General features: G+C 48.6%; 1 protein-coding gene across 1 annotated transcript in view; it reads left to right on the plus strand.

The window, feature by feature from the left end:
• Positions 1 to 24,009, plus strand: part of CNTNAP2 (contactin associated protein 2) — a 973,876-nt gene that overhangs the window by 273,665 nt on the left and 676,202 nt on the right. Inside the window, exon 4 of the mRNA XM_075557443.1 lies at positions 23,268 to 23,415. Within this exon, the coding sequence (XP_075413558.1) occupies positions 23,268 to 23,415 (148 nt within the window). The remainder of the gene's footprint in view (positions 1 to 23,267; positions 23,416 to 24,009) is intronic.

Genomic DNA, 24,009 nt, shown 5'->3' on the forward strand with positions numbered 1-24,009 from the left:
TAACAGGAAAGAAATGGGAAACCTGAAACCAATTTGAAACTGAACAGCATAATTCTCACTAAATGATGAGCCTCTGATTACTTTCCAGGGAAATTACAATGCACACACACACACACACACACACGACTGACTGAGCAAACAATCGCAATATATAAACATCCAAGGACACCTCCTTTAAAGATCAAGATACAGCTCTGTCGGTGTCGTGGTGCTACTGCCTTGGATCAGACTCATAGCAACAGCAGGTAGAGCAGAATGTGTACCTGCCTGGTCCCACGCCATGCTCACAGCGATGACTGTGTCTCGGCTCACCCTTGCAGCCGCTGGGTCAATCCATCTCATCAAGGGTCTTTCTTCTGAGTTGACCTCTACTACCCTAAGGAATTCTGGGGGTCAGCAGCTGGATGCCACCAGGCACTCCATGGGAGAACAGAGAGACTTCCTCCCTCTGTAAAGAGTTACCGTCTGGGGACCCCACAGAGAGAGTTCTACCCCATCTTACGGGGCCCCCATGAGTGCCTCTGTGGCCGCTCATCGATGGCTGACGCTGGCCCTGCACAACGGGCAGGTGATGGTTTACACCTTGCCCTCCCTGCCTTCGGCTATCTGCGCTGGCCACCTTTGCTGACACATTAGCTTTCCATTCGCCCAAGTGAGCAGGTGCCCACCTCTCCTTAGTGAGGTAGCCTCTGTTCCCGCCCCACCGCTAGTGAGTTTACAGGATGTTGTTCGCAGGCATAACCCCTTTCTCGACTTTTTACAGTCGTGGTGCCAGACAGTGTTTGTCGTTTGGGGGTTGTGTTATTTCACTCGGCATGATATCTTCCAGGTTCAGTCCTGTTGTGAGGTGTTTCACAGATGCAGCCTTAACAGTGAGTGTCGTCTCCTATTCCACCATGTGGATGTGCCGTAGTCTGTGTAGACCTCCACCCAGTGATGGGCACTTAGGTTGTCTGCCTCCCCTGACTAAGGTAGAAAATGCTGGGGGGAACACGGGGATGGGTCGCTCTTATTCCTCTGGGATGTACATGTTCCAGGTAGTGGGATTGCTGGAGCACATTGTGTTTCTATTCCCAGTGTTTACAGTGGCACCATTTCCCATGCTCACCATCAGCGTGCGGTGTTCCCGTCTCCACACCATTTGCCAGCATTTGTTGGTTTATGTTGTATGTGTGTTTGCTAAGGATGGAAAGCATTTCTTTAGGTGTTTGCTGGGTATTCTGTATTCATTCTTGAAGGTGTATGTGCACTGACTTCCTCTTAGGGCACCTATAGCAAAGACTGGGAATCCAAGATCTGGCTGTTGGTTGGTAAGTCTTCCTGAAACTCTGAGTTAGGATGTTCCCTGCCTCTCTCCCACTTTCTAGTCAGGGCTGGCCCTCCTTCTTGTTCCATGGCTGCTAGATGCCTTCAAACTACTCACAGCCTCTGCCCCTGTCTTCACATGATGTCTGCCCTCTGTGCCTCTTTCTCTCTGTTCCATCTTCTCTTCTTATAAAGACACCAGTCTTACTAGACTAGGACCCACTCAGCTCCAAGGTGACCTTATGCTAACCTGCAACATCTTTAAAGACCCTATTTCAGACCAGGTCACAGTCATATCTCAATATACCATTTTATGTGGCAGTTTCATAATCTCCTGTCAACTTGAGCAAAGGGGTGGAGTCTAGCCTGTCAATCAGGTCACAGCCAATAATGCCTCTGTGTGGGCATGGTCTTCTCCTGAGGATTCTGAGAACTCCTGTCTTCCTCCCTGGAGGTGGGACACACACCCTCTGCTTCACATTCCTGTGAACAAGCCACCTAGAGCTATGCTGATGGCAGCCAGGGCTCTGGAACTAGAGAAGCCACATAGAGACCTCTGCCAGCGCTGTGACACTTCTTCCACCACTGGATCCACAAGACTCTCCACCCATTGGCCTGGGATCTTCCTGCATTCGGCATCATTGTTTGTGTTGCATGAGTCTGAAGAGGAATTTACAGACTAGTATCAGGTATATGGGCTAATGTTGGACTTATGGACATGATCTAGACTAGGTTGGGGGTTTTCTTAATATACAATTGCACTCTGATAGAAGTTTATCTCTTACACATATATGAGTTGTCAATGAATTTGTTTCTCTAGTCTACCCAGACTAACACAGGTCACAATTCAGTTCATAAAAAGACAATAATGATGAAGGAAAATGATATGCTCAGCACCATAAATGGTTCCCTGAACTTGTATCTGGTCATAATTTGCCTCAAAATGATACAAAGCATCTAAACCGAAAGGTCTAGGCAGTGAGGGGTAACTGTATAAAATTGTAAGTTCTATCAGAGAGTCTCAGTTGCCTTACCCCTGTCCATTCCATTTCAACCTGTCTCAGCTCTCAGGAGCCCTGAACTTGCACATCATGGTAAGTACCTGAAATCTTAATTATTTTTTATGCAAAATTTTGTCAAGGGGCAAGAGACCCCTCTTCCTGAAAAATACTAGTTCAGGCACCTGAAGCACAAGGTGAAGGTGGGGCTATGAAAATCAACAACTAATGATTCTCATTTCCATAGGAAACAAACAGGGCATTCCATTAGAAGGATTAGACTCATCGAATCCCAAGTGCTTGTGGGCGCACAGGCACGCACACACACACACGCACACACACACACGCACACACACACGCACACACACACACGCGCACAAACACCACACACACACGCACGCACACACACACGCACACGCGCACACACACCACACACACACACACCACACACACACACAGGCACACACACACACACCACACACACACCACACACACACGCACACACACACACCACACACACACACCACACACACACACACCACACACACATGCACACGCACACACACACACCACACACACACGCACACACACGCGCACACACACACACACACACCACAACTAATTGGCAGCATGTGAAGTGACAATCTGGGTGATGCTTGATGAATATGATAAAGTTCCTTGAGTTGAAAAATAAACATATGGTCCAAGAAGAGTCATTAACCTAATTGTTTTCCAATTTGAAGGAGAAAAAAAGCATCCTGGCAAAATTCCACGCAAGTGATATATAAATCACAATAAGTCCAGTAGAAATAGGATGTTATAGACAGAACAACAGGCTAGCCGACTGTGCTTCCTTAATGGAAACTTGTTAACCGAAGAATCCCCCTGAGGTCTCCTTTAATATGTATGTTAATGATGGGAAATATGGACAGCATGTATGACTCATAATTTATGTGTAAACAGCCCTGAGCCCGTCCGTACTGGGAGCACACAGGCCAGTGGGAAGAATCTTCAATAAGATTTGGACAGAGAGAGGGCCCAGTGGGAGTGGATCCGTGTCATAGAGGTGATTTCAGAACAGGGAAAGCAGAAGGGCTGTGTGGACCTGGATTTCTCCCGGAATGGGACTTCTTATGGAACCCAAGGTAGAACCGCTAATGGAGCTCTCAGTGGCTAACTGAAAGATCGAAGGTTCCTGCCCACCACAGGCACCTCAGCGTAGAAGGTCATGCCAACTACTTCCCAAAGACCAGTCCTTGAGACCCAGTGGTCACAGGGCTGCGCTGGCTCACCTGGGGTCCCAGAGGGTCTCAATGGAAAAGAACACATGTGAACATTCCTTTGAACCAGCAGAATGTTCTCCCTCAGCTAGTGATGCAAACTGGGGTGGGGTGAAGAAGCTGTCCACTAGTGTCCCCTTCTCTGGTGCCCAGTGCACTTCCATCTGTGCAACCTCCTGCACAGGTTATTGCAGAGATGTGTCTGTGTCTGCACTCCACAATTCTAGTCCATCCACTCCTCTGTGGGGTTGCCAGGAACTGGGGTTGGTTCCGAAGCAGCTGTTGTGTGTGCTTTGGACCTTTTAGGGATGAGGACACCAGTCCAGGGACCCTTGCATCTGGCTCCTGGCAGCAACAGCTGGGCCCTCCTAGGCAGGAAACTCTGTGGGAGGACGTGCCCCCATGCGTGTGTGCACGCGTGTTTCCTCAGCCCCGAGACAGGAGGAAGTTGTTATTTTGTTGTTATTGTTGTTGTTAGGTGCCACGGGGTCATTTATGATTCATAGCAATCCTGTGTACACACAGCACCTGGTCCTGGGCCAGCCTCACGAGTGTTGGAATGTTTGAGCCCATTGTTGCAGCTACTGTGTCCATCCATCTGGTCAATGGCTTTCCTATTTTGGTCTTTCCTTCTCCTGGGACCGGTCTCTCCTGACCACATGTCCAGAGCATGTAAGAGAAGGTCTTGCCACCTGGCTTCTAAGGAGCCTCCTGGCTGTACTTCTTCCAAGACAGATTTGTTTGTTCTTTGGGCAGTCCATGACACTTCGCATCTTCCTCGCCAACACCGTAATTCCAATGCATTGGCCCTTCTTTGCTCTTTCCTGTCAGTGTCTACCTTTCACTTGCAGATGATGCGATTGTTGGGAATGCCATGACCTGGGTCAGGCACACCTGGTCCTCAAGGTAAATCGCTTACCTTTTAATGCTTTAACGAGGTGTTCCTGCAGCAGATTTGTCCAGTTCAAAGTGAATCCAAACAGATGAGATCCTTGATGATCTGTCTTTCCTCTGTCCTTGACCGCTGGTCCAGCCGGGGCAACAAGGGCCTTCTTTTCACTGAGCTGTGATCCATCGTGAAAGCCCACACCCTGGAGCCCCATCAACAAGTCCTTCAGGTCCTCCTCACTCTCAACAAGCAAGGTTGTGTCGTCTGTATGCCACGGGTTATTAATAAGCCAGCCAGCCTGCCTGCCTGCCTGCCTGCCTCCGCCCAGGGTGCAGGGTATGCTTCAAACATTGACTACATTCCATGAAAGCAAGGAAGATGCTATTATAAAACGTGTAAGCATTGGAGAGTTTCCGGGAATAACTGATAGCCATATGACGGAGACAATATCCAAAGATAGTAGGAACCAATAAAGAGGGCGAACTACGAGGAGACTAAGGCTCCTAGGCAGAAGTGCCAATGCCTTCATCAATGTCCAGAGCGGGGGCACATCCTTGGGTGGGGGAGAGTATTCAGAAGCTCCAGGGGCTGGAAAAGCCAGGAGGTTCGGCCAGACCCGAATGTAGAGTGAGCTCTGGGGTCTTCAGGTGGGAGGTGAGACACAGGACCCCAGGTTTAGGCCTCAGAGGACTCCAGAAATGCTCAGTCCCCACAGCTGTGTGTCTTGTGGGCAGACTCAGCGTGCTCTGCAAACTGAGATGGGGCGGGAGGTTCGCCAGGAACCTTGGGAGACACTGTACGCAGCTGTATGGAGAGGGAGGCCCGGGGCACTGGCAGCCTTGGACTGAGAGGCCGGTGGGCAGAGGAGGAGAGATGAGCTGGCCTGCACTCGCGAGGACTTCCTCAGGAACCCTGTGGTCCAGTGCTATGGCACAGGACAGGGTGGCGATGAGTGGACTGAGGCAGGTGGTGGGAGTGGTTGTGCACGTTCCAAAGTAAAACACTAGGTGCAGACAAACAAACACACACAGTGGGAAGGAGGGAGGGAGAGGAGGAGAGAACGTAAAGCCGGTTGAATCACAACAGCCCTGAGGCTCCATCGACATGAGTTGTGTGGGGGTCCACTGTGACCCGAGACCCCACTCCACCTGCCCACCCCCCTGTGTGCACACAACAGAGCTGCTTTGTGGGATGCATTTCGAAGGCTGTCACCTTCCAGAAACAGAAGGCCAGCCATCTGCGTGGGTTTGGACCACCAGGCTTCAGCTCCTAGTGCAGAGATGGCTGTCTGTGCCCGCCAGGGCCCCATGCTCTGTGATGTAGGCCACAGTGCTGGCTTCCTTGCTCTGCCTTCGCTCTGTAGGGTGTCGTCATGGGGACTAGCGGGGTGGGTGCTGGCTCTCTGCGGGCTGATTCATCAGGAGTCTGTGCGCCTAGAAATCCTGCTAGATTAAAACGTCCTGAAAGACAAAGTAATGCCGGCAGGCGGCTGACTGCAGCTCCTGGCCTCTCTTTTTCTGTCACTATGTCTCTCCCCCCCCCACACCCCCCACACCCCACCCACCCCACCCCACCCTGGGCGTGTGTGTGTGTGTGCTTAGTGTGCATCTCTCAGAGAGTGAAGGCCACATATGTGTTGGACTTGATCAAGGTTCTTTACATCACCTGAAGAGCCACGATGGATAGCGCCTTGGCCGAGGTCCCGAGCCGCCCAGGAAAGCGTGATCATGCAGCCTGTGTGCAAGAAACAGGCAACAGACTGTCCCGCGTGGAAGCACGCGGCCGTGGACTGCTAGTGCCCAGCACGCCTGCAGCGGCGGATGGGAGCCTGGCCTGTGCTGGCCTGTGGCGGTCCCAGATGGGCCCGTTGAAGTGCCTCGGGAGACAGCATGCTGAACAACACAGCCATGCTCCACTGAGTTAATCTCTTCAAGATTAATAAAACATGCTCGGTTTTAATTTGCAACCTTCAAAAAGCACACATCTTCCTGGGTATACGTGTAGTTCCTTAGACTCAGACTCGACCATCGTAGTGACCCTCTAAGACGGTGGTTCCCGACTTTGCTAATGCAGAAGACCCCCCCAACCATACAATTATTTTGTTGCTACTTCATAACTGTAGTTTTACTACTATTTATGAATCATCATGTAAATATCTGATATGCAGGATGTATTTTCATTGTTACAAATTGAACATAATTAAAGCATAGTGATTAATCACCAAAACAATATGTAATTATATATTGGGAAATATCTATTTCTAATTACAAATAAATTAAATTTTGTCTTGAAGCATGGTGGAGCCTGGGTAACAGTCTTCGTGCTGAGGACCCATATGTGGGCATATCTGCATGTGGGTGGACCTGCCTGGAGGTGGATAGAGGAGCAGTGTCTAAATTCCTAAGAGCATCGGAAATAGGTGTTTTCCCATGGTCTTAGGCGACCCCTGTGAAAGGGTCGTTCGACCCCCAAAGGGGTCATGACCCTCAGGTTGAGGACCACTGCTATAAGACAAGTAGACCTGCCCCTGGGCATGTCCATCTGAGGCTTTAACTCTTTACGGCGGCAGACAGCCTCATCTTTCTCCCTTGGCAAAGGCTGGTGGGCTTGAACTGTTGGCCATGTGGTTAGCTGCCAATCCACAATCTGCTGGACCGTGCGGCATTGAGAAGTAGCTCCAAATGGTGTTTGGTTAAGTATTGCGATGTGCTCTGCCCACCTCAGGTTTGATTTTGTTCTTTTTTGCTCTTCCCAGGCTGTTGTTGTGCTAACTACTTCCCCGAGAGGGTCCCACAGCAGGTTTTCCCACAGACGAGTCAGGCACAATAGATCCAAATAGCACATTTGATTCTCGATGCAACCTCTGAGCCAGGAAGGCTTGTTTTCTGGCACTTATTCAAAAGGTCAGCTTCAAACCCAGCTCTCTAATGTGTCATTCCCCAGCATCTCCGTCTAATTGGCTCACAAAGCCCATTTCACATTCGCTGGGTTTCCCGGAGATTAAAAAGCCAAATTGGTGGAAGCAGTGTTGGTCTGCAGCTGTCACACCTTACCTGGGGTGGGGGGGGGGGCGGTGGAGCACAGAACACAAGAGGCGAGGCCTGTGAGCTGCTTAGTGACAATGGCTTTAAACTGGGCAATTTATTTACCCAGGGTGCCCTGTGGTCCCCATGGTTCTGTTCTGTTCCCCCCACCCTGATTTGTTGAGAAAAATGTGTTCAGAAGTTAAAGTGGCAGCCATCTATTTGAAGTTTTAAATTATTCAATTCAGAAAGCAAATAAAAATTTTATAGGCCCGGGGGATTCCTCGCAGATTCAGAAGCAGAGCTGAGAGTGCACACGGACAAAATGGGATGTCCTTTTGATATCACAGGCAGCCTGGGGACAGAAACGGCCAGCCAGCTCACAAGGGCCACCTGTCTGCGGTCCCCACCAGGAAAGGCTCCACGGGCGGGGTGTGCATGTGGGAGCTGAGAGGGCAGAAGGATCTGTTAGTTTGTGGAGGAGAATCTGCTACGTGCCTCATGGAGCATCCTGGACACCAGACTAAGCACGACAATGGCTGAAATCATCCTGTGCAACAGCACGTTGAGTGGCCGAGAAGCCAGCAGAGGTGAAGCATCCTTTGGGCCTGCACTCTGGACAAGTGAGGACATTCTTGAGGCGGGTTTGGCCTAGGGGAGATGGTGCTTCTGATGGCCTGGGCACTGCACTGGGGACCATGCAACAAGCCATGAGCCGTGGGGAAAAGCCACCAAGAGGCAAAAGCACAGGGAGGGCTAAGGCTTCCTGCTGAGGTGACATTCCCTCTGACACTGTCACAGCTGCCAGGCCCCTTAGTGCTGCCACTGGCTTGGAGAGCTCCGAGGAGGATGGTGTAAGCAGGTTGAGATGCAAAAGAGGGACTTTAACAAATTTTCATAAGCCATATTTCTAGCCGCGGGAATAAAGGCTGGCAGAAGAACAAAGACATGCACCCTGGGAGAAGTCCAGCCAGAACGACCCTTAGAAACCAGGATGGTGAGGCTTCTGCTCGTGGACTTTGAATGAGGTGATGCTAGGTGAAACCAAAGGGAGTGACAAAGGAGAGTCCCCAGGCAGCGGATGGGCAGAGGGCCCATAACAGGCTCACGCACAGCAGATGTGAGCACGGCACGGGGCCAAGCAGAGCTCGTTTTCTGTTGTGCTTGTGGCCACTTGGAATCAGAACAACAACCGCAAGAAGTGAGGCATTTTTGACCTGAAGGTGCAAATCCAGTTTAAGGTTGGCAATGGAGTTGGGGGTCAGTCTCTACTGCTTGCATTCAGACAACATGTGAGGATCATGAGACTGAGAAGAACCCATCAGAGAGACAGGAGGACCAGGGAATCCCTGGGGTGCCCCAGGATCTGGAGAGTCCTAAGGAATGGCCTGTGCTTCTGAGAGGTCATGCCTCATGGGGTTAGGAGGCTGGCAGGACTTGAGCTGGTGGAGCAGGAGGCAGATTCAGGCGTGTTAGAGGGAGTGGGAATGGGTCACATGGAGAGAAGAGTCCCTGGTCAAGCAGAGGGTGCAGGGCAGTGTTCTTCCACTAGTCACAAGGTTCGTGCTTCAAGCCTACCCAGAGGTTCCTCGGGAGAAAGATCTGACAGTCCACTTGTGAGATGCCTGCACTTGACAAGCGTGTGTTTGCCGTTCTAGTCTGACCCACAGGGGTCGCCATGAGCCCGTCGGACGCAGGACCAAGCAGAGCAGCGGGCTTTACTTTCCCTTTGCTTCATTCACCGAGTTCAGCAAGTGCGCTTGTGCCATCAAGACCGGTGGCGCAGAGAGCGCCAACAGCAGGGCATCTGGGGAGCATCTGCCGTGGAAATGCTCGTTCGGCTGGGAGAGGAGAGGAGAGCAGAGCCCGTGTGGAGGCAGAAGCCCTGGAGGCACAGTGCTTACGTGTGGCCACTGCCCAAATGGCCAGTGGTTTAACGCTGCAACTGGCCCTCAGGAGCAGGCTGGGGTAGGGTGCTCGGAGAGACACGCCGGCCAGGCCGATGGGGCAGGCGGGTCACTGCGGTCTGGCCTCATTGCTTCTGCTCTGTTACTGGGCTGGGGGCGAGAAGGGCCGGGCGCTAGGTGGTGGGGTCCCACGTTTTGTTTATGTGCCGGTGACAACCACTGGGCACGTCTGTCACTCCGGGCGACGACACACAGAGCTGCCCTGAGAACTCACAACCAGGGTTAGAGGTGGCGGCACAGTTCCGGCTCCCTTGGCTGGCAGTGTCGCTGGCTGGGCGACGCCGTTAACGGAGCCCTTCTCCACCTTTACTTTGAAGCGGCGAAAGCACTTTTCACTCCCCATCACCATGTGCAGGATGCACTGTGTCCTTCTCAGCACTTAGTCTCGTCTACCCTATTTGCTAATTGGGCAATTCCAATCACTGTATGTAAAGCACAGTGGACTAAGGACTGGGCTGGTAACCATGAGGGCAGAGGTTCCCCCCTCCTGCTCCCCGTGCAAGAAGACTTGTCCGGGAAAGATTCACCATCTTGGAAACATAAGGGTCACTGTGGGTTGGAACCAGATCACTGGCAGTGAGTAGCAGGTGTGTCACCGATTCTGTCTCAATTTTAGCTTTGGAATTGACTAAGGCTGCAGCGCTCGCGCCTCACCCTTGTTCCTCTCTTCCCCGCAGAGTGTTTGCTAAATCTTTGGACCATGGAGACCTGGGCTGGTGATTCTTTTATCATTCAATTGTTGGAATTCTTACATGTTCTGAACACCAGTCTTTATCAGACGAACGTGTTTGATTTTCATTTCATTTAAATCTCACAGGTATAATTCCTTCTCCTTATCTCGTGTTCTCAGGGGACTGCCGGCTCCATGTTGAACCTATGTCCTAGCAGTAAACATACTTATCTTAGACCAGGTTTTCAAAATCATGTTTCTAATATCTAAATGGTAAATGTTGGTGGTAGGCTTTGGGTATCTGTATTTTATTATGGATGGGAAGTGCCTTGCTGTCCCTGATGAAAAAATAATTTTTTATGTTGATAAAATTCACGATTTATGTGTGATGTATTTTCTAACTTGTGGGTCCCTTCTTATATGTTTCCTTGTTTAATTTGTGATCCAGTGAATTTTTACATTTTATTACATCTAAGATATTCTGTATTATAAGGACAATGTGATTTTTTTATCAAAAACAAATGAGTAAACAATGCCCATTCATTTCTAATATTCCATTAATAATGAGAGATACTTTTATTTCAGATTGTGAAAAACTATTCCTTCTTGAATCATCTCTATTAGGTTATATTCTTGTAGTTAATTGATCATTTTACTTTTAATTTTTTGACAAAAACCTTGTGGATAGTGTTCTCCCATTCACTTTATCCTCTATACTTACAGCATATTTTTATTAATAATATTGGTATTTTTTCCTTCTCTCTTTTGGGTGATTAGTGGTCAGCAAATTATTTTTAATTGTATTCATTTTCAAATAATCAACATTGGTCTGAGATTATCATAGTATATAACTATATTCCAGTTTATTCATTTCTGCTTTTATCGCCTCAATGATTTCCTTTAACACTCGTGAGCTTGGGATGGTTTTCTTGTATCTAACCCTGAATATTTGAGGGGCAGAGTGACAGTCATGGGAAGCCACAGGGCAGTTCCACCCAGGCCAAAAGGGGCACTGTGAGGCAGCATGGGCTTGAGGGCAATGAATTTTGTGTCTTTTCAACTTTAAATATTATTTCATTGGATTGGTTTTTGTTTTTGTTTTCTTGATAACTCCTGAAGTTCTATGCTTAGGTTCTTACAGATTCTTTTTATTGTAACTACTGACGTCTACAATGTATCCGATAAGCACGGGAGTCCTTTTCACTGAGGGGTTCGATGGCACTGTCAGGTAAACATCACACTGCTAGCCACAAGGTTGGCAGTTCAAACCCATGAAGCACTTCGGGGGAACAACTATAAGATAATTTGCACCTGTACAGATTTAGCTCCTTGGACATCCTTCACAGAGTTCCAATGAATTGGGATGGACCGGATGGCAGTTGGTTTATGTTAATACTTCCCGTGACTACTTTGTCCTCGACAAATTTAAACTACGTTCCGACTTTCACTTTTCATCACAGTACCGATGTCTTTATGTTGATGCACGTTAACACAGATCGCAGGAATGAGATGAAGAGTTGTAAGCTTCAAAACCTCTATTTCTGTTTGCTTTTGATTTCCCTGTATCCAGTCCAGCCTCTGTGGCTGGTTCTCCCAGAATGTAGACACACAACACCAAGGATGAGAATGTAGACTATACAATACCAACCGTCTGTGACTTGCTCCAGAGTCTGAAGTATATGATTATCAAATACTTTTCATGTCTGCTTGAAAAAGTACTTGGTTCAGGGTTCCTTAAATTTTAGTAATTATTTACCCTATTCAATATACTTACTAAATTTGTATCTGTTTGATATGCTACTAAGTGGAAGAAATGCACAGAATTTCCCATTATTATGGTGATTTTATTAATATATTCTCCTTCCCTTTTCTATATAACAATCTCTCTTGCAAAGAACTGTTTCTACTGCAGTTGCTTAAATATAAAGGAATTATCGAAGGATTTTCTGTGCGCTCATTCCCCACGAGGCCAGTAGCTCTGAGGGAGAGGGTGGAGGTTTTAAATGATGGAAGGGAAGGAGTGGGTTCCTCAGGGAAGGGCTCAAATTTAGTTAGAACATTTGGAGATGGAAAAAATATGCTAAGTACCTAGAATAAATGGAGCTTTTCTTATGCACACAGAGCAGACTGGGGATGCCTCTGATCTTCTAATGTCCTTTGACCAAGTTGAGAGACAACTCTGATGGAATCAGTTCTGGCCAGCCATTTGCATCTGTCCATCTGATTTGTCAAGGACACCCTCTGCTCCCGGGGCTTGGTAATTGCTAAGCAAACAGGTTTTTCTGGGGAAAAAAACACAGGCACACACACTCACACACAAAACTCTTATCTCAGACCTCGGTGTTTGTGTTGTGAATTGTTTGCCTTCAAGCAAAAATAAAAAATAAACGTCTTTAGATAAATAACATCTCTTATTTCATTTTTTTTCTTGATCTGAAATTACCAAATGTATCATGCGGTTACTGAACTCTTAGTTTGTTAGTTTTTGTTTGGAGTCAATGTGCTCCTGAATGGAACACCCCTGTCATGTGCCGTCCTCACCATTGTTGTTATATTGGAGCCCAAGTTCAATCCCTCTTGTTCAGGGGCTTCCTCTTTTTCACTGCCCCCCCCTTAAAATATGTTGTCATTCTCCAGGGACCAGTCTCTCCTAATGACATGGCCGGAGTACATGAAGCAAAGTCTTGCCATCCTTGCTTCTAAAAGAGCTCGCTGGCTGTCCTTCAAAGACAGGATAGTTTCTTCTTTGGGGAATCCTTGGGACTTTCAAAATTCTCTGACAGCACACACAACTTGATCAGAATCCTTAGTTTAGATGACGCTACTTGATCAGCCACCTCAAATTGCTTCCATGGGCACATCTCTTTAAAATCAGAGCTCCTTTCTGTAGGCATTAACTACTGAATATGGAATGATAAAAATTGAAATGCAGTTATGAGTCAGTACATATGAAAAGTGGTAAACATGCTTGGATAACCAACATGATGACATTGCTGTTGCGGTTACTAGGTGACATCGATGCATTGATACACAATGACCCCAAGCACAGGAGAATGAAACACTACACAGTCCTACACCAGCTTCACAGCTGTTCCTGTGCCCGGGCCCATTGATGCAGCCACTGTGTTGATCCATTTCATTAAAGGTCTTCCTCTTTTTTGCCACTCCTCCACTTTACCAAAAATGATGTCCTTCCTTCTCCAGGGACTGGTCTCTCCTGACAACCTGTCCAACATATGTAAGATGAAGTCTTGCCTCTTAGGAGCACACTGACCTTCCTTCTCCCCATGTAGCTTAGTAGGTCCTTTTTACAGCCCATGGTGCTTTCAATGTTCTCCTCCTTCACCACACTTCACATGCATCTCTTCTTCCATGGTCTCCCTTATTCGGTGTCCACCTGTTACCTGTATGTGATGCAATGGAGAACAGCATGGCTTGGGGCAGGCTCACCTTAGCCCTCACAGTCACAGCCTTGCTCCTCAACACTCTAGAGAGGTCTTTTGCAGCAGATTTACCTACTACAATACTTTTCATTTCTTCAGTGCTGCTTCCATGCGCATTGATTGTGGATCTAAGTAAGACAGCTTCAACCTTTTTTCTTTTTATCATGGTGTTACCTCTTGGTCCAGTTGTGAGGATTTTGGTCTTCCTTACATTGAGGTATAATCCATTCTGAAGGCTGCAATCCTTGATCTTCATCAGCAAGTGCTCCAAGTCCTCCTCATTTTCAACAAGCAAGGTTGTATCATCTGCAACATCAGGATTATAGAAAAGTTAATTAACAACCGCTGTATACAGGTGATACAACCTGATGACTGGCACCTTCAATTGAGCATTTCAGCCTTTTATTCCTCTTTGCTTACATGGGGCTACATAAAATATTCATTTTCACCCAAGAACAGTTAATTTAACTCTTTCCACACGCAGAAAACAAACAATCTGAGTACTTGATAACTACAACACACATTTATGACTACATGGTTATTCACTTTGTTTTGGTTTCTCGTCTTCTGTTTTCATTTCAGACAAGAATTATCTGAATTAGCTAAAGAGAGACATGTTCCTGTGTTCTGGCCTCAAAAAAGTGCTGACTGATTTGTGTTTGTTATATGCTATTGAGTAGTCCGCCACTCACAGAGATTCCATGCTCAATGGCACTGATTCCCCCGGGAATGATCTCTCCTGATGACAGGTCCAAAGGATGTGGGACAGTATCTCTGAGATATACACCTAAACTTGCCTACGACACTCCTGCAAATAAAGATGTGTCTACTCCATCCCGTGCTCCTTTGATTGTGGTAATGATTAGGCAGCTCCCTGTCTCATGGGACAGGATCAAGCTTCCCGGTCATTCGGTGTCCTGAACTGTCATCTCTATGGAACAGTCAATAAAGACTAAACAAAACTCCCTGAGAAGAGGTCCTTTCTGGATCGCTATAACTCTGTGTGGGGTTTCTGAGATGGTAAATCTTTATGGGAGCAGACAGCCTCATCTGTTTCCTGGGAAGCAGTTTTTAGATTTGAACCACTGCCCTTGTAGGTAGAAACCCACCTGTCATCAAAAGCACCCCAGGGCTCCTTCATTTAGGGACAGTCTCTTTGCAGTCAGACGCAACATGAAGTTGGAGGAGGTGACACCCAATATGCTGTGATGATAACAAGGCAACTTCCAATGGCACAAAACCAAACCAAACCTCAAAGTGGTCTGTGTATAAAAACACAATGTGGTGTGTGTATAGAAAGCTTGCTGGCCCAGAAGAAAGACAGTAGGTGAGCACTGCTATTTGGTCTTTTTCCTAGTAGATTTCCGTGTAGTTATGCAATGTCATGTCCGCTCGATAAAAGAATGAAGGGGTGGAATCTAACCTGTCATCCAGGTCACAGCCTGATGATCCCTCTTTGTGGGCGTGGCCTTCTCATGAGGATTCTGGGAACGTCTCAATTCTGCTATCAGAAGAAGCAGGCCTTTCTCTCTCTACGTTCTTGTTGACCAGCCACATGGAGCCACACTGATTGCAGCCTGAGCCATGGAGATGCTTCCACCACCACTGCATCCACAGGACTTTCCACCCACCAGTCTGAGATCTCCCTTCATTTGGTGTCATTCCCTATGCTGCGTGAGTCTAAAGAGGAATTTATGGACTACTCTCAGACATATGGGCTAATATCAGAATCATGGACTTGATCTAGAAGGGGATGCTTTCTCAATATACAATTGCTCTTTGATATAAACATCACCCACATATAAGTGTCTCTAGATTTGTTTCTCTAGTCAACCCAGACAAACACAACTTCCATTAAAATCAGGATGTGTGAATTCAGGAAAAGTTCAATAGGAAAAATACAGAGACAGAGATTAGTAAAACCAAAAATAGATAAAGAAAGGAAACACAAAATATCGCTTTTGACCAGACCCCTGAGGTGGTGAAGTTCCAGTAAGGAGCTTAGATTTTATTGCTTATAGAATAGAACTCTTAAATTTGGTTCTTTGATTCATGAGATGACCTTTGGAGTGACTGATATCCTGTTTAATCTGGCAGATAAATGGGATGGAACACCAGCAAACAAACAGCCACTTCTGATTCCAGCACAATATCTCAGGCAGGAAATGATGGAGAGAGCCTCACCCTGAGGAACAGAGGGATATCGGGGAACAATGGTAACCAGGGTCAGAGCATAAAGCACACGGAGGAAGATAGAGGGAGTGGGGAGTGGGTTTTAGGAACAAGAAAACACCAGAGCAGAAAGGAGACAGCTGAACAAATCATCAGAGAAGCTGAATTACATGCAGAAGATTGGGGGATCGAGATTGTAGGAAGGCTTACTAACAACTGGATATGCAGTTGACTTAACTCTGCTTGCTCAAAGTGAAGAAGACTTGAAGGAGTTGCTCGTGAACATTAAGGACTGCGGCCTTTGGTATGGATTACAGATTAATGCAAAGAAAACCCAAGTCCTCACAACTGGACCACAGGTCACATCGTGACAAATGGAGAAGTTGAGGTTGTCAAGAGTTTTGTCTTACTTGGATCCATAGTCAATGCTCATGGAAGCAGCAGTCAAGACACCAAAAGATGAGTTACATTGGGTACACGTGGAGACACGGTCACAGAGCCACACAGGGATGTTCACACCAGATGCGTCCTTCGCCCGAGTGCCAAGGAGAACACGGCTGTGAGGTCCATTCGGAAAGGGTCACAACTGCAAGATGAAGTGCATCCTCCTGCTTCATGTTTCAAAATAAGACGCAGCAATAAGCAAATTGCTGGAGTGTAGGTAGGGTGGGGTGGGCCAGGGTGGGGTGGTAGAAGCAGAGAATGCCCCACTGCATTAGAAATTTTTCAGTGAGTGGAGTTGACAGTAAGCCAGTTGATCAATGAAGGTACATTAGAGGTGTATCCCCTCCATGCTATAAAACAAAATCCAAGAGATTGAAAGTAAATGGCTTCTGTAGGCACAGAGTCCATTTGGGGACTGGGGGCTGGTAGGTATACATCCGCTGTGCCTTCAGGATCTATCCCTGGATATTAATAATCTTACTGAATCCCAAACTGGCCGGAGATATAAGTATATTCATTCAAGAAAGAGGAACCTATTATTTATGTTCAGGCAACAGGGCGCATTCATGTCTGAGTTAATAACATCTCGTGGCGTGAAGTTCTCCACATGGAGAATTTCCAATTGGAGAAGATGCCAATGAATAGGGCAAGGTAACTCTACCTTCACTGGACATCACCCTGAATCACACTAGGCCCCATGCTCGGTCATATGCTTCAGGGAGCACCTGGTCCCACACCCAGAAGGAGAGGTTCTCCAGGTTCACCCTTGCTGGACTCTTGTCAAACAGAGTCCAAAAGCAGTGCTGTTGGAGGCCAGGCCAGGGGCAGGACACCATTCTCCCTCCCCTCCTCTCCAATTCATCCCACATCGGGCCTGCCAGCCAGTGGAGAGCCTGCACTGGAGACTGAGTGCAGTGTTGTGAAGCGGTGTGCACTTGTCGCTGGGGCGTCATCGTAGAGAAGGCTGAGCTGCCCTGGGTGGGGTGGAGGCGGTTTCTGTATCGGGGCATTGAAGGCTCTGTCCATTCTGTGGGGCTTTGCTGCCATGTCAGGACCCACTGGAGAGACTTCTTCCTGGGCTCGGCACCAGGACAGGAGGGTTTCTATCAGCACGGTTCCTTCTGTGTTCACAGACAAGATGAATCTTGCACCTGACTGTGTCTCTATCTCTGTGGACTGCTGGGAACATGGAAGCCCTGGGGCAGAGCCAGCCACAAGCACACGCACAAGTGCACACACGCACTGCTGTTAGCGTTTGTTTGTTAAGACAGCGTCATCGGCGTCTACTTCATATCCCACTGAATCGTTCAATCACCGTACAGAGGGCTGTGCAGCCATCCCCGCCATCTGTCTCAGAACGTTTGCTCTCCTGGTCGCTTTGTCATCTTGTCGGCTCCCCCACCCTCCCCTGCCAGACCCCTTGGGTATGTTTAATCCAATTCCCCTCTGTAGATTGACCTGTCCTGGATTTCATAGCGGAAACCCACACCAACATTTAAACAAGAGGCAAACAACAAGGACCAGATGAAACATAGAAAGATCTCAATTGGAAAGAAAGTAGAAAACATTACAAATGGAAACAACTTTAAAAGGGGTCCCAAGGGGGATTAAATGATAAAGTTTTACCTTTTAACCCCCAAGACGACCAGGCTCATTGCCATCAAGTGGATTGGACTCAACGCAGCCCTGTAGACAGGGCAGCATCACCCTGTGGGTTTCCAAGACTTGAACTCTTTATGGGAGGAGATAGCCTCTTCTTTTCCCTGAGGAGCTGCCTGTGGCTTTGAACTGCTCACGGTGTGGTCTGCAGCCCACCATGGAGCCACTTGGACACCGGGGCTCCAAAGAGTGGGTGTGGTGAGGACAAAATGCATGTTTACTGTGCGTCCCAGACACTTGGGACCCTACTGTGGTGAAACGGTCAGTGCCAGCTTGCCTGTCCTCGTCCTCCTGCCTGCGTGTCTCCTGCACTTTGATCAAGTATCCACTTCTAGGTTTTTAACCCCCACCCATCTGTCCATCGGTCCGACAGCAGCTGTTCATCCCGGTGGGCAGGTCTCCGCAGAGTGTAGGAATGGTCTGGCTCTCTATTTCCAAAAGTTAGCTCACAGCAGCCCTGCGATCCCGCAGAGCCTTGTTTGATGCCGTGCTGCTGGGAGGGGAGCGGCTGGGTGGGAAAGCACCCCTCGTGCACAGTGACCCCAGTGGGAAGGCCCTGAAGGTCAGCCATGCTTCCCTCTGTCTGAGATCAGGAGTCAGGGCTGCCTGGTGCACTGGTGAAGGCCGAGGTGGGCGGCCTTCCAGGGATGCCAGAGCCTCCATGCACGCTGGGAGCAAGCAAGCAGCTGCAGCCTCAGCCACACCCAGTCTCCCGTCTCAGACTGCAGGCGCCAGACGCGGTCAGTGAAGCGCTCATTGTGAGCATCAGCAAAGAGGAAGGCGGATTGACGGACGGACATACACGTCCGTCTCCGAGCTCCCCAGGAACGTGCTCCCTGTGGAGACCACTGGGAATATTGACGGAGCAAGGAGAAACTTCCCCCACCTGGGGGGGTGAGGGGATAGTCAGTTACTGAAACTTCCGTGCTGCGTAGGTGCTTCTAAAATTCACACTCGCCATCCGCGTGTCGGGGAGCTTTCAGAAAGCATCTCCAGCTCGCTGCTGTGCTTTCTCGTGGTTTGCAGGACAGTGGAGATACAAAGCCTCACATAGGCCTGTGTTTCCCGTGTTGTCTGTCATCCAGCTCCGACAGTGACTGACACAATGCTTAGTGTTTTCCATAAATTCTCTGGTGGTGAAGACCGAGAACAAAGCAAACTGAACCCATTCTTCTCACTTCCCACAGAGACGGAGGATGCTCTTCCTGACAGGCTGGTTCACTGTAGGCCCAGGCGGCCCAGGGTATCTCTGAAGGCCCCTGCGCCCCCAGGCTCCATGGAGTCCAACGCCCAATGGGGGGGCGGCGGCTTAGGAGAGGGCCCCCGTTCATCTGAGTGCTCATCTTGATCTTAAGTTTTATGTGAGCTCCCAATCCTGATGTTTTTATCGTCGGAGCTGTCTGTCTTGTTGTCTCCTTTCACTCTTTCCACTCCCATGCGAACAACATGCGGTGAATGTGGGAGGAAGCAAAGTGAATCGAAAATGCTCCTTTTCTACAAGTTTGTACAAATTTGCTAATTTCTTTATTTTTAAACTGTTTTATTGGCATGTGATTCACATATAGAATCCAATCGCTCAATCTGATTAAAAGAGTTGTACAACATCATCTTCACAATCGAATTTGGACATTTTCTTCTTGCTTGTGGGAAGGCTCATGAGAGGTTAGTCCTTGCTCTCAATGACTAGTCACATGACTGAGCAGACACCCGCCCCCGCCTTGATGTGTAGTGACAGGGTCCATGCCCACATCTCCCCACCTGTCACCTGAAACCCAGGAATTTCAGAAAACATGCGAGAGAAAATAACGTTGAGGATAAAAATAAATTTGAGGAGAAACATGAAGAAATAAATTGCACAGGCAATTAAAATTATTTTTCTAGTGAATGGAAATTGATATCAAGTGGCAGTCCAATATGGGTCATGATAAATCACAGAAATATCAGAAATCAGACGTGCTGGAAACCCAGTGCTGTGGGGACCCAGGAGAGTTTATCTGCTGAGTCTGTGCGTCCAGGCCGAGGTTAGGAGAGCATGCCAGCTGAGGAAGCAGCTGGGCTGGTTTTCAGGTACACCTCTAGCTCCTGCTAGCATCCTGGGTTACCTGTTGGGCTGTTAACTGCACCCATCTTTCTCCTTCTGCACAGACTTACCTTCTGCGAGCACACAGAGGCCAAAGGACTTGGTGGCACAGAGAGAGTGAAGGAGGGAGGGAGGAAGTGGGTGGATGCATACATGAGTGCATGTGTGAGTGTGTGCATGCATGCGTGAGTACGTGAGTGTGTGCATGCATGCGTGAGCGCGTGCGTGAGCACGTGAGTGTGTGCATGCATACGTGAGTGTGTGCATGCATGCGTGAGTGTGTGTGTGTGTGCGTGCGTGTGTGAGCGCGTGCGTGCGTGCGTGCGTGGGTGAGCGTGTGCGTGTGTGAGCGTGTGCATGGGTGAGCGCGTGCATGGGTGAGCGCGTGCGTGCATGAGCGCGTGTGTGCGTGCGTGCGTGCGTGCATGTATGCGTGCGTGAGGGTTAGGTCCTTGGAAGCATCCAGGGCAGTTGCACCCTGTCCTGTGACAGTTCCATCAGGTCCACTGCTGTGAACCCGCATGGACTCCGTGGCAGTGAACCTGTGGGTTAGCTCCTACAGTCTAGACACACTGACACTTTGCACTTGGGAAACTGTGCTGTTGCTCTACTTTGGGAAACTGTCATTTTCAAAGAAGACAGGCATTGCAGGGACCTGCCATGAACACCCAAACGACCAAGTAAAGCCGCTAGGCCATTCCTGGCCGGCTTTCCCTTGTTCTTTAGCTAAAAACCCAGATGCGGCTTCCAACCCGGTTGATGCTGCCTGTGGCTCTGATTGCACAGTGTGTGACCTGCTAGTATGTTTAGCATCGTTCGAACTGCGTTTCTTACCTTAGAACTTTGTCAATACTGCCTGTGTGGAAAAACGCTTAGTCCCAGCTGAGAAATTAGTTCTCAAAGACAGGGATGGGGTGGAAGTGCATGCAGAAGCATTTCTTTTCCTCCAGGTTGGAATATTACTTGATGCCCATAAGTTATCTAAATTCTCTGAACCTGAGTTTCGTAATTTGGGAAAGTAGCATCCCTACAAAACTTACAGGTTTCTGTAGACAAGCAAAATGACACCGTGTGCAGAAAATCCTTTTAAATAATAAAAAGGCATATAAATATTAGATACTATTTTTATTAGATCAGCAACTACGTTCCCATTTGTATTCCTTAACTTTCTCACATGCTGATCAATACAGGAGACAAAGTAACGCCTTCAAGTGCAAGGCAATGCTCGGTCACACCTCCACTGTCATTCATGGCGTTAGAAACCTCATTTAGGGCCATTTCTTACACCTAGACCTATTTGGATGTTTTAAAGAAGAAAAAGGGCAAGAAACCCCACAATCTCTAAATGGTGTGAAACTTCCAGAAAATGCTGGTGTTGGTTCCGTAGTGCTGCCGTCACGGCAACACTACACACTCAGGGCTCTCGGGACAGGACTTTGTTCTCTCACTTCCCGGGACTCTGAGTTCAGGGGTCAGCTCTAGCTAGGGGTAGGCTTTCCATCTGGGTGGAAGGCTCTGCGGACAGGTCCCTGTCCCCGTTGAACATGTGTGGGCTCCGTGTTCCCCCGAGAACTCCCCGCTCCTTGGCACCCATCTTCCCCAGGGTGTCAGAGGGTCTCAGCGCAGGGACCCTGGGCCTATTGGATCACCAGTGCTGGCTCTGATGCCAGGGATCAGTCAGACCCCTCTGGACAGCTACTTATCTCTTCCTTCATCCTTTGTGAAATCAAAGGGGCTGCAGGCCACACCCCACGCAACTCATGCATCCCCAATGAGAGCTGAGAGCTAAGTGCAGTCCCTTCAGTAAGAAGGTTCATCTCCCCCATCCCTGCCTGCCTATGACCTGCAGGCAGCGGTGAGAGTCACAGCCTGTCACCAAAGGGAGGACAATCACCTGACACTGAGAATCACAGCTAAGTCCAGTTCACACAATGTGATCCATAACAGAGACTTAGAGAGCAGTTCTCAACTTTCCCAAGGCCGCCACCCTCTCAGACAGCTCCTCATGTGGTGGTGACCGCCAGCCATAACATTATTTTCGTTGCTACTTCATAACTGTAATTTTGCTACTGTTATGAATCAGGAGACCCCTGTGAAAAGGGTTGTTCAACCCCAAAGGGGGTTGCGACCCACAGGTTGAGAAGCACTGCCATAGAGCATGCATTTAGTTTAAATCCACTTTCTCTGAAATGTTAAACTCAGGTAACTTACGGCTATGCTGAACACTTTTTTAACTATGAAATAATTTTAATCCTAGAATGGAATTGATTACAAGTAATCAAAGGGGGGAAACAATAATAATAAAATTCCGTCTTTTTAATCAAGTGAGCACATCAAATTGTTCAACAGTGCTAAGTGGTATATCATTCATCCGTAGAAAGCATGTCTCAAGCACTGGATTAATTTGACTATGCCATTCAATGTTCTTCTGAGCTTTATCAAGTCCCGATATTAAACTGGTGCTTGGATTTGGTTCCTTTTATTCTACTCTGCTGAGAATTTGCATTTCCACCCAGATATACTGAGTCAGAATATACATTCCAACAAGAAAAATGGGGGTAAGAATTGCCTCCAGAGCTTCTTAAAATGTAAAATCTTGCTCAGTATATCTGGGGTAAAAGTCCAAGTTCTCAGCAGAGGTAGAAACCAGAAAGCACTGGTTTAATGCCCCGCACAGAACTGAAGTGAACTGTCTCGTCAAAACTAGAATCAATAGTCTTTACAAAAGACGCTGAGCATCTTATAAAGATTCAGAGGATAGAGCCCCAGCAGGAACAGACGTTACCACGCTTGCTGCTGGCCAAGAGGCTGGAGGTCATGTCCACTGAAAACCCAGTGCAGCCCAGGGTACTCTGAGACAGAAAGGTCCTCATGACTCAGAATCGACAGGCTAGCAACTGATGGTGGGGTGGGGGGGCACCCACTATGCAGAAGATGGGGTGCTGGCACACCTGTTATGCAGTAGACAGTGTACAAATGTTTGCTGAATTACTGATGGACATGCCCGTGGACTGGCCATTTGTTCTCAGCTCATGAACCCGGGGGCATCTCTCTGATTGGCATTGACCGGGTTCCCTCCTCCTAGAGTGGAGAGAGGAAGGTTCCTGAGGGAGGGAGCAGGGCTGGACTCTAGAAACGCCCTGACTGTGTGATCTAAGTGCAGAGTGCTGGGCTGCTGCCTCCCAGGTGCATGCCTCCCACAGAGGGAGGGGGAGAGCTCCTTCACTCTTCTCTCCACCTGCTGGTGCCACTGAAAGGACACAGGTGGGGCGATCTGAGCGTGCCGAGCCTCTGTGAGCTCTGTCTCCTAATGCCAGCTGCCTCTTCCCACCCCCAGGCTTTCCCCGGGAACATCAACTCGGATGGTGTGGTCCGGCATGACCTGCAGTATCCGCTGACCGCCCGATACATACGCCTGGTGCCCCTGGACTGGAACGCCGAGGGTCGCATCGGGCTGCGAGCTGAGGTCTACGGCTGCTCTTACTGTGAGTCTCTCTCTCTCTTGCTCTCTCTCTCTCCCCTACACAGGCGCCACCTTAGCCTGAACTAAGATGCATTATAAGGTGGTTTCATAAATGAAATGTTTCATGAAACGGATGTTACACAGGCACCGTCGCACAGAGACACTCAGACACACACACCAACAGGCATTGGCACACAGACCGAGAAACACACACACAACACGCAAGGACTCCTTAAGCACACCTCGAGTCAAAGATTCGGTGCTTAACTCCTGTTCAGTAGATTCATCAGCAGACAAACTGAGTGTGTCACCTGGAGGCATTGGGCCTTTTGAACAGGAGCAACCTGGGGCTGAGGTCGATAAGTGAGGATCCTGCTATTGTGTGGTCTGGGTGATGCGCTGCCATGTTCACCCTGTTCTCGCCATTGGCACCAGGACGGGAACAGCAGCGGGAAAGGAGAGGTTGTTCTCTGCATGGCGTGTGTGCAGCTGGGGCCCAAGTCTAGATCATGCCCCTCTTGCCGGCCACAGTGCGTAAGATTTGCCTGCTCACAATGGTGAGGGTGGTGCAGGTGGCGGGGTTCTGTTTGGTGTACGTAAGGTGGCTGCGAGTTGG

The sequence above is a fragment of the Tenrec ecaudatus genome, chromosome 9, assembly GCF_050624435.1.
Source record: "Tenrec ecaudatus isolate mTenEca1 chromosome 9, mTenEca1.hap1, whole genome shotgun sequence".
In the NCBI taxonomy this organism is placed as follows: domain Eukaryota; kingdom Metazoa; phylum Chordata; class Mammalia; order Afrosoricida; family Tenrecidae; genus Tenrec; species Tenrec ecaudatus.